Source organism: Nicotiana attenuata, chromosome 5, assembly GCF_001879085.1.
Source record: "Nicotiana attenuata strain UT chromosome 5, NIATTr2, whole genome shotgun sequence".
Taxonomy (NCBI): domain Eukaryota; kingdom Viridiplantae; phylum Streptophyta; class Magnoliopsida; order Solanales; family Solanaceae; genus Nicotiana; species Nicotiana attenuata.
In genome coordinates, this window is record NC_031993.1 from 13,175,539 (window position 1) to 13,194,217 (window position 18,679).

An 18,679-nucleotide genomic window follows, 5' to 3' on the forward strand; every position below is an offset into this window, starting at 1 on the left:
TTCTGGAATACAGTTTTTTTTTTTTAAAGTTTTAATACTCCATCAGATAGGACCTTTTGTTAATAATTAACTTGTTAATCATTATTTTCGTCACCGTACAAAATATAGTCATCATGCATATGAATTGGCTCTTCTAAGCCAAAACTATAATTGTGTACCCAAACATTTTGTCAAACTTTAGGCAAGATCTAGCTGATGTTTTGCTGGTTCCTAATTCACATTTTAGTTGCTCAAACTCTGCTTATTTTTCTATTATATATTATATAGAAAAGGAAAGATGGTTGGCCAAGGGCATATATGTCATTTCATAAAAATTTCATATTTGCATTTCTTAAATACAAAATACACACGGACCTCACATTTCTCTAGCCACAACTCTCCTTTAAATGCACAATGCATGTGTTGATTAGACTATTTGTACAGTGCAAATGCTCATTTCCACTCTTTTTCTCATTTTGGAAAATTATTAATTTTGTTTTATTCAAATAGAAGTTTCCATAGAGAATAAAATTAATTTTTAAATAATACAACAACAAAAAGAAGTATCGATATTTACAAGATTTTCATATTTAATCGTACTATCTTAAAGCAATTTGAAAATAAAAATTAAATATTTTTCATCTATCCATACTATTTGAAGACGATTTCAAACTAAATACTTTTATATTCAAAAGTAATTTTAAAAAATATAGCTTGTTAAATTTCAAAAGTTAATTAACTAAACACCAACAAATAATAATTTTAATAAAATTGCAACGTTGGGCCGTATACGGGCCTTTCCTGGTCTAGTAGATATATAGATAGATATAAGATTTGTGTCTAAAACTGACAGCTTTATTAATATAATATAGAAGATTTGTGTCTAAAACTGACAAATGACTTTTTCGCAATCGTTATAAAAATTTTCTGGCAACAATTCCTCTCTGCTTCTCTTCTCTTTCTTATCATTCTTCTCTATTCGTTCTCAGGGAACATCTGGAGAATTAGCTTTAGACAGAATTCAACAATTCAGTTGTAATCGGCAATTCTTTGATAGTTCATAATAAAATTACCAATTTCTTGCCAATTCCCAATTGTTTGATTAAGTACATAACACATGGCCTGTCCACTTCACATTTTCGAAGGAAAAAAGAGGAAGTGTATGAAAGAACGGTGTGTCTTTCACTTCTTTTCAACTTTTGACATCCCCGATTTTCTTGCAATAAAAAAAATCCCCGATTTAACAATGGTGGTACCGGATGAAAGGAAAGCGGAGGCCATACGATGCATCGTTGAGGAAGCGCGATGTCGCATTCGAGACCCAGTTGGCGACGTGTTCGGAGAGTTGGAACTTGTGAAATTGGCGTAGGTTTTATTGCTTACATTTTCTTTAAAATCTTGCAAAACTCTTCTAATACTTGTTTCTTCCTAACAGGCAACCAAGTAGCACTCATTCTAGTGTCAATTCCTATCATCAAGAACTCATTCTTGGCGCTGGGTATACACAAAGAAGCGGCACAGGAGGTTAATTAGTCATTTACGTGTTTCTTGTATATGTTCCTCTGTTTTTAATTAGTTGTATAGATGGATAAAGGGACTATGATATGATCAGGTATGAGAGGTCAGGTGGAAACCACTGAACAAACTTGAATTGATGCTGCTGCAAAAGTTGAAGGTCCTGTCGTTATTGTGCTTCTAGAGGAATCGGCAAGGCATTGCTTTGGCTTTGGGAAAGGCTGGTTGTAAGGTCAGTTAACTGCTAGAAAATACCCCAATGAAAAGTTCTTTTTGTGAATGGAACATTTTCTTTCATGACAACCTTTGTGGTTTCATTGTCAAACAAGATCAGCCTTAATCTGCTCTGGTAGTTGCTCTAATTGTGTTTACATTGGCTCTGTCTGTCCAATAACAATACTAACTTTCTTTGCTTTCCTCTTTAGAGTAAAATGTTTAAAATAGTTGTAATGAGTAGAACAAGTTCTAAAAGAATAGTTTGAGATGTCCAAAAAGTAAATTGGTTAGTTGAAAGGTGTCACATCAAGTGTGAAATAACACTACTTTGGACTTGTCTGTATTGTTTTTGGGTGAAAACATTGCTGCTAGAAGGAGAAGCTTTCTCGGGACCAACTAGAAAGGGAAGCGGGTCTCTCCTCTTAGCTTAACTTAGATGGTTGGTCAGTGTTACCTTTTACCCTCTTGCTTGAGTACTTTGTCTCCTGGTTATCTATCTAGTATATTTAGTTAGAAATCTTAGCTTACTTTACCACATGAAGTGGTTAGGCATTTCAAAAATGTTGAATGCTTATATTTAATTTCTCTCTGAAATTTTCAATAGTGTTCTTAGTCTTAAAGGCTTACATAGGTGGATTCACAGGCATTAAAGTTGATCAATTTATAAAATTCTTGCATGCTCCAGCAAACCTGCTTGGTTTAAATTTCAATGTTGTTCGCAGGTCCTAGTTAACTGCAATATCTTCAAAGGATGCAGAAGAAGTTTCCAAAGAGGTATATGTTCCTTTTTTCAGTAATAATTGAATATAGTTTTTGCTTTCTGGTATAGATTGATGTCCCTAATCCTTCCATTTCCTACTGAAAAGCTCTTTTTATTACTTGAAACATGAACTATATCTCTGACTTCAGCCTGATGTTTGGAAGAGTATCTGTATCCTGCAGAATACTTCTTCTTCTATGTGATTTCTTATTTTGCTTTTACTTTGCTGGATTATCTACATTGTCCTTCAAATTTTCAACTTTTAGGTGGACCTCTCCAACTTAAAATAGTTAGAAGGTACCTTGAAGAAATCTCTCTTTAGTTTGAAGTTGTAATATCATTAAATTTTAGTCATATTTTGATTTGTTGAGAGGCGCAGGGCCATGCTCCCCGAGTTTCATTAAAGCATTGTAATAAAGCCTGGTAATTAAAGTGAGAGCAACTCACATGAAATTTCTCGGTTACCCAAAAAAAAAATTTAACTCAGGAACTATGTAAAGTTATAATATTGTATAAATATTGTTACTGGATATGACTAACTTTCTAATATATCTCTTTAAGATTTATATGATGAAAGTGCAAATATGTCAAAATAATCTTCATTTAACAAGGGTAGTTGCCCGTTCATGAGAGGGGAGGTAGAGTTTTTCAAAAATTAGAGAGGAGTTCCTCTGGCTTATGACATATTATGCTTGTGATCTTTTTCTTTTTTGGTTTAAATGGGAATGAGCTTTAACTGATAGAAGCAAGTGATATCAGCTACACGAGGGCAAATACTGAAATTCTTGTGTGGGAGCTCTTCTTTCAAGGACATTAATCTTATCCACCAGCTGTTTGCCTTCTTGTTTGTCGTGTGCATCCTTTCAGCTGTGAAAACATAAAGTGAAATATGATCTTCATATCGTAAAAGAGGGCTTCATTACATATTAAAGCTACACATTTAAGAAAGCTGGAAGTAAAACTCAAACTACTTTTCAATGCAAGACTCGTTCTCCATTGCAATTAATCTAAAATTTAAATACTTAAACTGCATATGCGAGCAACATAAATCACCTCCATCATAGCATAAATAGTGTTAGCTTATGATCCTTTCATCTTATTAAGTCATGGATATATATGATAATGGATATGTAAAGTCATAATGCTTATATTTTATACCTTTTCATTTCAAATGGTTATGTTTTCTATTCTTGGCTAATCCTTGTCTACCAAGAATGTGTATAGGTTCCTGTTTTGTGTATGGTTTTGCTGATCTGCTTATAAGTTCCATCCTGAAAACCTAGATATCGTCGATTGTTTTGGTTTATCTCAGCCTTGTAGATGAATAAAATTTGCTCTTATTCTACTCGTTCAAAGATAAAGAATGTCTGCTTCTGCTCATAGTCCTTCCCTGTGCCAAAGAAACATATGCTGTGGAAGGCTTGATATAAGAATGTCTGACAACTCACTTGAAAAATACTTCTATCCATTGTTTGATTGCTTATTAGAATTAAAACTCTTATTGTTTACTTCAACCAGCAGTCATTTATTCTAGGGTGTGGGAACATGTTATAAGGTTCATGCTTTAGGCTGTTTTTCATATTCCACAAAGAAGGCAAAAGATCTTCCTGAGTGACTTCAGGAAGTTCTATTTTGTAGATTGAAGCATGTGGTGGCAAAGCCTTTACTTTTGTAGGCAACGTTTCAAAATAAGAAGATGTAGAATCCATGATAAAAACTGTAAGCACTCGCTTTTGTTAGTAATATTAGTTAATAGTGGATTTTATCGAAGTTGTAGCTAGCTAAAGTATCGTACCTGCAGGTGGTTGGTCGATGGGAAACAATTGATATCTTGATAAATAATGCTGGTTAGAAACCCTCCTTTTTGCTAGTTTTTTCTTGTGGGAGAAGTGAAAAAAACATTTAATTAATTTTGCACCAAGGTAGTACCAAAAAGTTTACATTAAGCATCCAAAAGAACATGTGTGACTTTCTACTTAAAGAGGAATATGTCTTTACCCCAAATATATGAGTGAAACAATATCTTTTAATCCAGGTTAGAGACAGTCATCCTGTGTTTTACATTAAATTTCATTAGAATGTGCATTCACTAATTCTCTTATTTGCCTTTTCAGGTGTCACGCGTGATACCTTGTTGATGAGAATGAATCAGTCTCAGCGGCAGGAGGTTATTGAGTTTAGTCTGACAGGAGTTTTTCTCTGCACACAGGTACATTAGCTGTGTTTCATTAGTGTTCTGGTTCTATTCCCCAACCCCTCCTCCCAAAACCTGTATATATTTTATGATAATGTCCTTATGTGAGGGATCTTTCTTCTTGTTGCAGGCTGCAGCTAAAATCATGATGAAAAAGAAAAAGGTATAGTTGTCTGGAAAGGTTCACGTATTTGAAAACTGTTGCATAAAGGCGAGCAGCATGTATTTGTTTATTTATTCGAGAGATTCTTCACATGTAATGAAGAGCTAACCCTATGGACTCCACAGCAGTTATGAGCACTGTCTACACCACATGGTGGTCACTGAGGCTATCTGCACTGACCTTTCCAAAACTTCATATGCGATGGAAATATAACTAGAACAATCATAAACCATGTGTGACAGGGGCCATTCCTAGTTTGTTGGGCTCACATGCTCGTCAAAGCAGGGGGGAAGTGCACGGTTTAGCCACTAATAACACATGTATTTACTTTTAAGCCACCGTTTAAAATGTCTTTAGTCTTTAGCCACTGCTTTAATAAACTTTAACTACCTGGACGAAAATACCCTTCTGCTCATGTCCTTAACTTTTGTACTTAACTTCAGGACTTCAGGACTACATGTCCTTAACTTTTGAACTTGTAACTCTAAGTTCAGGACTTCAGGGCTACATGTCCTTAACTTTTGAACTTGGAACTCAAACTTCAGGACCAAACGTCCTTAACTTTTGAACTTGTAAGTCAAAGTTAAGGACCTATTGTCCTTAACTTTTGAACTTGTAACTGTAAGTTAAGGACTGCTTGTCCTTAACTTTTGAACGTGTAACTGTAAGTTAAGGATTGTCTGTCCTTAACTTTTGAACTTGAAAATCAAAGTTAAGGACCTATTGTCCTTAACTTTTGAACTTTTGAACTTGTAACTGTAAGTTAAGGACTGCCTGTCCTTAACTTTTGAACTTGTAACTATAAGTTAAGGACTGCCTGTCCTTAATTTTAGAACTTGTAACTAAGTTAAGGACTGCCTGTCCTTAACTTTTGAACTTGTGTCCTTAACTATTGAACTTAACTTTAGGACTTCAGGACTACATTTCCTTAACTTTTGAACTTGAAACTCTAAGTTCAGGACCATGTCCTTAACTTTTGAATTTAACTTTAGGACTTCAGGACTACATGTCCTTAACACAATTATCTTTGTCCTCAACTTTTTGGCTTTTTACCATATTTTTCCTAATTATCTGTTGTTTAAGAAAATCTAAAAGTCAGTTCTTTTAGAAAACCAAAAGTCACGTCCTCCCACGTCTGTGATTATTATGAGTGAAACCAAACAATTCGACTCCTGAAAGCAGATACAAAAGAAAATGAGAGGCTTATAAAATTTATATGATTAATGCATTTCGTTTCTTCTGTTCAAAATTGGGGTTCATATATGAAAATAATGGAAACACTCATACAGACCCCAGAACGCCATTGCAGAAGGAGAAGTGGAGCTATTAGGAATGGATCTGAAAATGGCGTATTTCCGTTTGGGAAGGAAAGGGTAATACTGCCTTTTCATATTAATTTTAATAGACTAGTGGCTACTTTTGCTCATCATTAAAAATGCTGGATAAAAAGTAAATACCACTTTAAAAAGTGGCTACCCCACGCAATTTCTACTCAAAGCAGAAAGCAAAAGAGAATCAGAAATGCAATGATAGGCTGGCAATTTGTGATGCTAGCACTAGATTGATTTCATAGGTTGTGGGCTGAGTACTTCCTTATCTTAGTGAAGGTTAAGGGACGGAGCTGATTATGACAGATTACTCAAGGGGAGATAGTTTATTCCCACCTAGCTTTGAAAGATAAAGTACTGCTACAGTAAAATTGTCACATCAATTAGCTTCCTATTTTGTTAGAAGCATCAGATGTTGAGTCGATTTCAGCTGGAGTATTCATTTATTGTGTTGGAAATTGATTTGAATGAAATGGTTTTGATGTAACTCAACTATTTTCACCTATTCCCTTTTACGGATTTAAGTTGCTGATATCATTGTCTCAGATTCTGTCATCTGCTATATTGCTGAGAGTAACCTTTTCAATCAATTTGAACTGGTGTTTTTCATACAAATTGAGTGATCGAGTGAGCTAAAGTAGGCCAGTAGGCCAGGTTGTGGCAGATGCCAATTGACGAGATTGTTGGCACCACTATACAGTGTCCTACTTATATAGTGATATGTTCTAATCCTTGAAAAAAAGAACTGATCACTAAGATTGAAGCAGTACAATGCAATGCATTTTCTATATTATTCCGTATATACTTTAGAATTTTATGTTGACGCATGGTCTATACTTTGTAGGGAAGAATCATCAATATATTTCCTGTGGTTGGTTTAATAGGCAATGCCGAGCAAGACACTGCTAAAGCAGGAGTCATCGGCTTAACCAAGAGTGTTGCAAAGGAATATGCCAGCTGGAATATCACTGTAAGTGCTCGTAATCATTCTGTTATGTTAATGCTTTAGGCCCCCTAAACCTAAAAATATTTTTAGTTGTGGATTTACTATCTTATTTTTGCTTAGACAATACTGAAGTTAATAGAAAAACAAAAAACAAATACAAAATACCTATAAAAAAGGAAAGAAAGTCTATTTATCTTTTAACAATAAAAATATTTTAGAACTTTGAATTAAGATACTCACATGTTCATATTGATAAATAACGTTTATTACAATAAGATCCAAGGTAATAAATTACAAATACGTGCTAACTTCTTATTAACTTGAATTTCCTTACCAATGTAAATATTAATATTATATTTTACAAGATAACTCCTCAATAAACAAAAAGAAACCAATGTAATATTAATACTATGTTTTGCAAGATAATACTATAGGCAAAAAATATTAAGGTCCCTTATTAAAATATGGCTTTAGGCCACGACTTTTATTGAGACGTCTTTGTTGTTATGGCTCCTTTATTTCGGGATACTTGTTATGGCTCGTAATTAGGTATCTTATGCTGAATTTTATCTTTCGGCAGGTTAATGCTGTTGCCCCTGGATTCATTGCATCGGATATGTCTGCCAAGATAAGTGAAGACACTGAAGAGGAAATTTCGCAAAGTGTTCCCTTAGGTCAGGGCAGATACCTTTTAAAAGTATTTTTGGCATTTATATCTCAACATAATGACGAGTTCCACATCTAAAACAAGGGAGAGTTCTACTTGACTTCTAGGACTAGGATTCCAAGTAGAATAGGACAACATCAGATGCATTAACAGATTTTCCGTCCATTAATAGATAATTTTGACTCTAGAAAATGAAGTAATTAAAACTAAATCTGACAGGTAAAATGACAGTAGAGTTCCTTTAAACTGACAGTAGAGTTCCTTTAAACCATAGCTGCATTAACTAATTTTAGTTTCATAAATATAGGATGTTGTGGTCAACCAGAAGAAGTTGTTGGACTTGTGGAATTCCTGCCACTCAATCCTACAGCCAGCTATATTATTGGACAGATATTGCCGTGTATTTTGTTTTCATCTATCCTTAATCTGAAGCTTCTATCTTGCTACCTCATGTTCAAACAGTCGCTTATTAAGAGTATTTATCTTCTTTACAGGTTTTGAACATCGACGGGGATGGTTATGTAACAAAATTTCACATGTTGTTTGCTCATAGAGAATGATTGAAAGGGTGATTATCTATGGTATACCCTGGCTGTAGCCCCAGACTGTGAATTTTGTCATTCATGTTTCAAGAAAGAGTATTGTTTTTTTGCTAGAGATGTGGAGATTGATAAATCAATGGGATTGCTACAATTACATATGAAAGTTTCTAACCCCTAATATCCTTATATAACGCAGATAAATTTTTTAGTCGAAGTGCTCCTTGTTTCACTAGAAAGTTGACTGGTGAGTTTTTTTTATTTTTTTTTTTATTTTTTTTTTTTAAGTACAGATTAGACAAGAAGACTATACTAAGTGTTCCGTGTTATTCAAATATTTCAATCACTTCCTCTAGGATGCATGTATACTTTAACCTAAGTGGTTAGAGAAATCTCTAATTTCACTTCTACACTAGTTGGACATTTTCACAGTTAAGGCTTAGGTAAGAGATCACAGAAATATATTTTGAGGAAAGAGCTTCTTTTTTAGATGAGATTGTCGGAATCTATTTGCAAAGTTGTCTAACTAAGCGACTGTGAATTCTTTGCCAACAACATTCGTGGATTTTAACAGAAAATTATGTATATGGAATATGATAGTGTGTGAATGTATCTTTGGATTTTCGGTTCTTGAAACGGAGTGACATAGGCTTGGGCCTTTTCGGGGAAGCAAACGTATGTTTTTATGTCACGACTCGGAATTTTCATCTTCGGGACTGTGATGACTCCTAACATTTCACTTGCTAGGCAAGACGACGTTAGAGAACCGTTAAGCCAATTATTATTCAATTTCAATAAATAAAGTCAATTAAGCCAAAAGTAAAATAAAATCGAGTGCGGAATAATATAAATGCCCATAATATTTACTACAATCCGGATCTGGAGTCACAACTCAGGAGTTTCCAGGATTTTCTACAAACAGAGTCTGAAAGAAATACAACTGTTTTGAACGAAAAGAAACAATAAAAATAGGGGAAAATAGAAGGGGACTTCAAGGTCTGCGAACGCCAGCAGATTTACCTTGAGTCTCCAATGAGCAAATCCAAGTTGCTACACCTCACACATAACAACATTGAAACGACGAATCACACCTCAATTCGAAATCATTGAACTTTGAAACTTCAACTTCCACAACCGATGTCCAAACCTATCAAATCATTGACCTCAAATTTTGCACACAAGTCACATTTGACATTATGGACCTGCTCCAACTTCCAGAATCAGAATCCGACCCCTATATCAAAAAGTCCACTCCCGGTCAAACTTTTCAAAATTCTAACCTTCGCCATTTCAAGCCAAATTCAACTACGGACCTCCAAATCACAATCCGGACGCGCTCCTAAGTCCAAAATCACCCAACGGAGCTAACAGAACCATCAAAAATCCAATCCGAGGCCAAATACTAAAAGTCAAAACATGGCAAAACCTTTCAAATTTAAAGCTTCAAGCTGAGAATCATCCTTCCAAATCAATTCCGAATAACCTGAAAATCAAAACCGACGATTCACATAAGTCATAATACATCATACGGAGCTACTCATGTCCTCAAACAACCGAGTGGAGTGCAATTGCTCAAAACGACCGGTCGGGTCGTTACAGCGACAATAGCTATAACAAAGAATAAATCTTATAACTGTAAAAGTAAACGCATGAAATTGAGACATGATGTCATAAAACAACTGTTGAGAGATGGAATAATTTTCATTGACTATGTAAAGTCAGAGATAAATTTGGCCGAACCTCTGACTAAACCTATGGGAAGAAAATTAATTCTTCAAACCTCAGAAGAGATGGGGCTAAGACCGTCATGTTGTCAATAGAGATGGTAACTCAATCTATGTGATTGGAGATCCCATGAAGTAAATTCATATGAGTAATAACAAGTCGATATTGGCATTGATGCACTAAAAGAGAGTGCTTGACTGCTACTAATTGAGAGGCAAGTTATAACTCTTAATGAAATTCATAGTCCTTATGGATGGTGTATTTAAAACTAGTATACACTTGATGAATTCACCTATATGAGAGTGGAGTGGGCCGCTCCTATGAGATTTTGGCCTAGTCTCTAGAGCTCTCATGAATCACCAGGCACGCGCATGGCCTATTGGTCGCAAAACCACGTTGAACAGCAAAATTACCGGGGGTCAAAATGTGATTGATAAAATCTCTGACTTACAATAAGAATTATTGGTTCATAGAAATATCATATTTCACCAGTAATTATGTGAGTTAAGTTTTATTGGTCTATGTTTGGTTCATAGTCCAAAAGACACAAAACCTATTACATCTGTACCATGCAAATTCAGCAATCAATTCTTTCGTTCCTTTACTCTTATCCTATAAATTTTGAAACTATGTGGGGATTGTGGGAATATTTTCAAAATTTTAAATAGCCATGGGTCTTTTTATTTTACAAGTGTTCTATCTATTTCCAAGTGGCTTCTTGCATAAAGCTTTGTGGCCAAATACTCTTAGATAATTGGTACATGACAAGAGTTTTTACATGTGGCATTGATTTAAAAGATTGTTTGACAAATGGCCTTGCTAAGCCAAGTATCATTTTGCATGAGATATGTTGTCATCTTGCATGAAAGAAAAATTGACAAGTAAGTAAGACACTTGTCATGAAACTAAACTCATTTTCACGCTATAAATAGGATGGTCTTTAGCCATCATATTAACTCAATTCTTAACCAAGAATTCTTCTTTAGCTAATCATTACTTTCTTCCTACAATCATTACATATTATTATTATTATTGTTGTTGTTGTTGTTGTTGTTGTTGTTGTTGTTGTTGGATTTGTTATCTAATTTTGCTGGTTCCTGTATCCTCTAAATAAATAGAGATGAGCTTGTTTAATCCTAGAGAAACATTTCACATTGCTGAAATAGTTTCTCAGAACAGTGCCCAGCACAACTCAAGCTACTTCGTGTATCTGCTTACAAATAATATTATTACAGTATTATTATTATTTTTCCGTGTCATTTCCCTACATCTATTAGTATAATTGATAAACAAAGAAATAAGACCAGTTATCTACTAAAATAGATTAAATTTCCATAATTATTTAAACATTCATTTGCAGTATCATTTAATATAATTTAAATCTTATACGCATATAGAAGGATAGACTACAATGAATAGGCTTAGAGAATAATATTCCATCACAGTTACGATATACAATCAAACCTCTCTATAACAAACTCGGTTATTTCGATATTTTTTGGGTGCTATAGTAAAATTTTGTTATAAAAAACATATACTATAACATAACATATGAATTGTTTCCAAGAAATACTTGATTTTTATAGTGAACAGATGTTATATAGGAATGCTATTATAGAAAGATCTGACGGTATTAGATTTAGAATAAAGAAATGAAACAACAGGGGCTCCTTACAATAACTTAGGGCTGTAGTTATATATATTCCTTCTTAAGTTTTATTTACAACTATAATCAATCAATAGATTTCGAAAAATCCAATGGGATATCCATGAGAGAAGTTTGTAATGCTCCTTAGTTATTAAATAAAATCTCTGCTTAACCAAAAAGAAAAAGATTTCGAAAAGCAATCAATTATCCAACAAATGCATATTTTCCAAACTCAGTTTTCCATAACTACTTGGAGCCTGTGTGGCCAAGATTTTGGGAGGCCAAAAGTACTTTTTTTCTTCTTTAAAAAGGTACTTTTTAAAAAATTTAGAATGTTTGGCCAAGATAAAAAAGTACTTATGAGAAGCAACAGAAGTAGTTTTTATGTTTTTTGGGAGAAGCTATAAATTTTAGCTTCTTCCGAGAAGCAAAAGCAGAAAATTAATTTGTTCAGGACAAAATAACCTTTCAGTAAATTTATATTTTTTAAATTATCCCTCATTAGTTTATATTTTCATTTTCCTTTCCTTTCTACTATACCTTTTTTCTCTTTTTTTCTCTCAATTATATTTTTATTCTCTTTTTCTTATTCCTATGAGTAAATTTTAAATATATATTAAATGATGTATTTTGATATATTTAAATTATCGTGTAAACAAGAAGTAATATCAAATACTCAATGTTATTGCTTTGAGTAATTATTTTTTATATTGATTGAAATTTTAATTTATATTTTTACTTTATATTTTAATTGAAGTTTCTATAGTAGATTTTTAATTTTTTTAAGTAATACTAATCACAAACTGAATTTTTATTGTCTTTTTTCGTAATTTGATACTTAAACGTACTTTTTTGAAAAAAATGGCTATACACAATGAGCTTGCAAAAAGTACTACTCAAATAAATTGCCCAAACACAAACTAATATTTTGCAAAAGTATTTTTTCAAAAAACACTTTTAAATAAAAATACTTTTTAAAATAAGAAATTTTTGATAGCTTTGTCAAACGTACTCCTAATTTATTTTGATAACGAGACTTCCTTTCTAAGGAAGCATGTTGATTCGTCTTTCTTTCTACTCAATGTTAAAATAACACAATGGTCAACATCCTTTATTGCTAATGACATAGATTACAAGGAATAGTATTCTTTATTGTACTCTATATCATACATTCACACCTTTATTTCAGCTGGAGGCCATACTTGTTTTTATTTTTATTTTTTATTACATCACGGAAGGAAAGAGGATGTTACGCTATTGATCCTCATTTGATTGCTGCTTCAAATTGAGCTTTGTATAATGGCACTAATATTTCTCTAGGAGGGAGATTTTCCACGATAATCCTACAGCTCAAGAACTCATCAATCCATTTGCTTAACTTGGGAAATTTTTCTTCGGTCAATAGTTCCAATCCTAGTGATTCTTGAATTGCTCCAAACCAGTGAATGTAACTGGCAGCAATGTCGAGGAATCCAATGTTGTCTCCTCCAAAGAATTTCTTATCTTGGAGTTCATTTTCAAGGAATTTCAGAAGCTCACAAGTTTCATCCCAACCTTTCTCCTTCTCTTCTCCTTTGCCGTAAACAAGTTTGTATAATGCACCCAATAACTGATAAAAAATTTCTTTAGTAGATGCATAAAAAATAATAAAAGAGTTGGATAAAATACTAAATATTTCCGCTGAAAAAAAGCTTTCCATTTTAAACGCTCCTTCTAACTCTATTTGGACCAAATGTTTTTGCTCATCTTGTTAGACTTAACGGAGAAGTGATGGAGCACGCGGAGTCACACATAGGGGTGTACAAACCGAACCGGAAAATTGCACCAAATCGAAAAGTCAAATCAAACTGATTAAAAAATCCGATTAGGTTTTGTTTGGTATTGAGTAAAAAAGCCCGAACCAAACCGACATATAAATATATAATTTTTATATATACTTTTAAGACTTTTTCATAGGATTTTCTTTAAAAAATGTCTAGAAATATTTAAGATTCTCTTATGGGATGTAATATTTCATAAAATATGAAGTGCTCTATCTTTATTAACTTTAAATAATGGGATGTATGATCACTTTCGTAAAAATAGCACGGGCTAGCCAGTTTTCGGACTGATCATTCAAAAATAGCCAGTGTTTCTAAGTCATTGAAAAATAGCCACTATTTTTGGACCGGTATATTATACTGAACTCTAGTATATTATACTAGAGTATTTTTCAGATTTTGAACAGTGTTTTCGTTCAGATTTATCTTTACATGAAAAGTGGCTAAAATTCGATTGCTTTTGAAACTGTGGCTATTTTTGAATGACCGCTTGTAAATCTGGCTATTTTTAAATTTCTCTCATCACTTTCTTATCAAGTGTTAATGAAATGCGTCAATCTCTCTGTTCTTCCATATTCATATGTCGAATTTGAAGTGGTATTTCGATAATTTAAAATTAAATAGAACATATTATTATATAGGTATCATATTGATTTTATGTTTAATTATTAAATTTAGTTAACCTTGAACGTATACATCAACAAAAAATTATATATTGTCAGACGACTAAAAAAACAACTATCATATGTTACTAAGAAAATTCTCCCATAAGAATATGATAAGAGATCACACGCTTTGACAATTTTTTAAACTTTTACTAAACATATATTTAATTATCAAAAATTTAACAAAGTAAGATTGAAATAATATTTATATAACAAAAAAATTCGAAAACCCGGCAAAATCGAACTAATCCAAACCGATATAGCTGGTTTGGTTTGGTTGTGATAAAAACCGAACCAACCCGGTCCATATACACCCCTAATCACACATATTGAATTACTCCAGTGTGGCACGAATCATCACTTAGTGAATGTATCAATCGCGAATCAGATGAGTCGACCGGTCAATTTCGAATACCAAATAATTAAACAAAAAGAAACTAATTGCAATTAAATGGGAACATATATATATATATGTACCTTTTCATCGATAAACTTAGCCCAGAAACGAGCCATGGCTCTCTGATATGGATCTTTAGGCAAGAGAGGACACGTGTCTCCCCAAGTCTCATCAATATATTCAAGTATTACGAGCGACTCGCATATTGGCTTTCCATTATGGACAAGCACAGGGACTTGTTTATAAACAGGATTGTACTTGAGAAGTTGAGCACTTTTGTTGGACCTGTCTTCTTCAATGTATTCGTATTCCACACCCTTCAGTTTTAAGGCTAATTCAACTCTTTTGTTAAAGGGGCCTGCTATAATACCATGAACTTTTACCTCTGCCATCTTTGTTTCTTCTTTTACTTGGGGAAATTAGGATACTTAAAGAGACCAATAATTTCACTGTTCTCTTCTTTCTTTTAGTGGAGAAGTTTCAAAATTATGGACTTTTCTTGAAGGATTACTTGAGTGCTTACCTCATATTATGTTCACTAATTTAAGTGCATAATTACCTTTAGGAGAATATTAGTTACATTAAATAGTTATTTGTAATGATCCGACAATAACAATAACAAACCCAGTAAAATTCCACAAGTGGGATCTAGAAAGGGCAGTGTATATACAAATCTTACCTTTACCGATGTTATTTCCGATAGACCCTTAGGTCAAGGATTTAATGATCAAGCATATATGAAAATTTATTCTCTTTTGCTTGTAGTTTTGTTTCATCAATTCACAGAATGAATTTTTTGTTAAGAGTGTAATACATGAGAACGAATTAAACTTAAGGTGTTGGGGAAACACAATATGAACTTCCAAAGAAAGAAAAAGGAAAAGGAAAAATAAAGGATTTTTCTTATTCACTTTTGGCTTTTCTAGAAGTATCAGTTCTCCTTGCTTAACCATCCTTCCTAAGATAATTTTTTAAAAACAAAAGTTTAATTTATATACTTTGTAGGAACATATTGAACATTATAAATTTATGCTTACTTTACTATTTTAGCTGCCAAACAAAGAAAAATATTTCACCCTCGTTGAAATCATGTTTACTACAATATATTCTAAAGTATTATGTTTTTTTTTTTAAATAAAAAAAATAATTCTGCTTTCGTTGAAAACTGCCACATAGTCTATTCAACAAAAACACGCGGTGACTGATTGTCCTTGCCAATCAAGAAATTCAATAGTAATATTGTACAAGGATCCTGAACCCAGCTTCGATATGATTAATGAACCTGGGGTGGATTTCGTATTTAACTGTTAATCATTCTAAAAATCATGTGCACTTTATTTATTTTTCTTAATCAATCATTCACTAGTATTCTAATAGGAATTGGTATCATGTCATTTACCAAGAAAAGAATAAAATAAAATCAACTATTGTAGAATGTCAATTGTAATCTAGTAATACCCTTCATTAAAATTCAATATTAATTTTTTTTTTAAAAAGTATTATCATTTCAAAATTACTACTCATGGCACAATTAATTAGTATTTTGCGGTATTCATTGCGTCAAGGAAAGAAAAAGCTTAGCTACATAGAAGTTGATGCGGATTAAGGATGGTACAAGGATGCCGCATTGACTTATCTCGCCGTCTTAGATAAGAAAATTAAGCCTTTAATTATTGCACTTGATTAAGTACTAATTAAGATATCACACATGTCAAGTGATAGAACAAGAATACACCATTAATTTGACTGTCCACCAGTAACTAGTGATCGTGTTGATTTTCATCCATAACCAAAACATATTTAATTAGATGATGGATTAATCACTTCTATAACCTAACTCAACCCGCTAGGTAAGCCAACTAACAGAAAATACTACTCAATTGAGATTAAGAGAATAGAGAATAGAGAACTGATCATCTACTAGTTTACCCAAGACCTGGTAGTACGAATCACGAGCTTCTAAGATTTGGAATTTCAAACTGATACAAATAAATACACGTTCTGTTTGAAGGTTACATAAACAGATTAGCAATAACCTAAGCTACCAAGGACAATGGCAGCTATATCCAAACGCACGAACATCTTCCGAATCAGCACCCGACGTCACCAGCAGCTCTGCTCCAAAATCTGCACGCAATGTGCAAAAGTGCAGTATCAGTACAACCGACCCCATGTACTGGTAAGTATTTTGCCTAACCTCGTTGAAGTAGTGACGAGGCTTTTAGTTAAAAGATGCTTATTTTATAACCTGTACATTAGATTAGCTGTAAAGCAGTTTAAAGCATAACAGATAAAAGTATCATATACAACTCGGCGAGACAGTCAAAAATTACTAAAAGGATCCACAGTAGAAGATTTACGATCTTTCATGGTATGAGAAGTATATCCAAAATATCAAATCACATGGCACGGTAACACCCTCGTGCTTTTATCTTATCCTCACCATGTATAAATAAATTTATGTAACAATTCAATTAGCACGGCAACACCCTTCGTGCGTTCAACTCATCCTTCCAAATGAACGTATAACAGAACCAACCATATGATAGAAACACAATAACAGGAATAATAAAGTGGGAAATACGCAAGTAACAAAAATGGACAAGGATATACATGTGGGCAAAAGTAAAGGACTAAACGAAAAGCACGTGAGTAACAACAACAATTTGAAAGCAAGAGGGGGGGGGGGGAGGGGGTATCAATGTCAATTAACTAGTATATTGGAGGCCTAAGTACAAATATGACAAATAAGAAGGAAACACATGATCTTTACAAGTTAACAAGTAAGGTCATGAATGACTAGCATGATGCAATGCTTAAACTAGAGTGCGACAGAATAGGTATGGCATGAGTATAATTTCAAAGCAGGAAATAGGCATGGCATATGCAAGTTAAGCAAGTAAAAGACATGGATAACACAACAACAATTGAGATAGAGGTCAAGTACGGGACAGTAACAACATATCACTCAAAATATTTAATTATGACAATAACAGCTCAAGGTAAAGGCGGAAATGTATACACGGAAAACAAATATCACATCATAATGCATGTCCCTCATCCTCACCTGCACGAAAACACCCTTCGTGCCATGACCTCACAATATTAAAAGCATAACAATATAAATGAAATGGCACGACATCACCCTTCGTGATTTACACTCTTAATCACATGATAATGTATATAAAATGGCATGGCATCACCCTGCACATGATAATGTATATGAAATGGGACGACATCACCCTTCGTGCTTTACACTTTTCCTCACATGATAATGTATATGAAATGGCACGACATCACCCTTCGTGCTTTACACTCTTCCTTACCAAGCATATGATATCAATAAAATGACAAGGCATGAAGTATAAATAACATCGAGGAGAGTGTTCAAACGAATATTCCAACAACTTCTTAATCACGGAATTTCTAAGCCAACAACGATTAAATAAACCCTCAAGGGCCGTATAATTCAAGTACTTCCACAAATCTCACAATTTATCAGTAACACAAGTATAGAATCCAGCATCTCAAAATATCGACCGTAGCAATGTAGTGGTGATTACGCATAGAGAGGACCAAACTAGACACATCAATGTATTCTCAGAATTCTATCAAATGTGATCAAGTTATATTAGGCTAAGTGTTGATTTCTAACATTTTATACTACGTTCTTAATATCTATAAATCAAGTGAGGCATGAAGCAAGGAAGTTACGTAATCCTACAAGACACAATTATAGCATAATCTACCCCTGAGCATGATTAACCCCGTCACATACATATACGCTCGTCACCTCATATATACATCACCCCCGCATGTTGCAGACAATGACAAATAAGAGGAAAAATTCCCTCAACAATGTTAGGCAAAACATTTACCTCAATTCGGCTAACTCAACACTCACTCTAGCCTTTTTCTCTACAAATTCACCTCCGCTCAGCTCAATCTAGCCAAAGATGACTTGAATACATAACACCATGCAAGATGAAACAATTTCAATTAATAAAGCTGTAGTTTTTATTCAATTTTTAAAAAGTCAACAAAAGTCAAATCCCGGGCCCACCCGGTCAAAACCCGGGTCCAAGGGTAGGTCTTGACTACCCATAGCCCCACGAGT

The 18,679-nt window shown here is 33.6% G+C and overlaps 1 protein-coding gene and 1 pseudogene across 1 annotated transcript; one reads left to right on the forward strand and one right to left on the reverse strand.

Moving 5' to 3' along the window:
* Positions 1,226 to 8,421, forward strand: LOC109225981 (annotated as a pseudogene).
* Positions 12,765 to 15,021, reverse strand: LOC109225329 (probable glutathione S-transferase). The gene is made up of 2 exons (XM_019389952.1): positions 14,643 to 15,021; positions 12,765 to 13,289 (listed from the first exon to the last, which is right to left on the reverse strand). Exons 1-2 carry the CDS (start codon positions 14,952 to 14,954, stop codon positions 12,945 to 12,947), a joined length of 657 nt encoding a protein of 218 aa, XP_019245497.1. The 5' UTR covers positions 14,955 to 15,021; the 3' UTR covers positions 12,765 to 12,944.

What these genes read in the sequence shown, in the direction of transcription:
- LOC109225329 (XM_019389952.1), bottom strand. Translation starts at nt 14,954, where the DNA reads ATGGCAGAGGTAAAAGTTCATGGTATTATAGCAGGCCCCTTTAACAAA. An exon ending in CTAAGTTTATCGATGAAAAG is followed by an intron (nt 13,290 to 14,642) that starts GTACATATATAT and finishes ATTTTTTATCAG; the next exon opens with TTATTGGGTGCATTATACAA.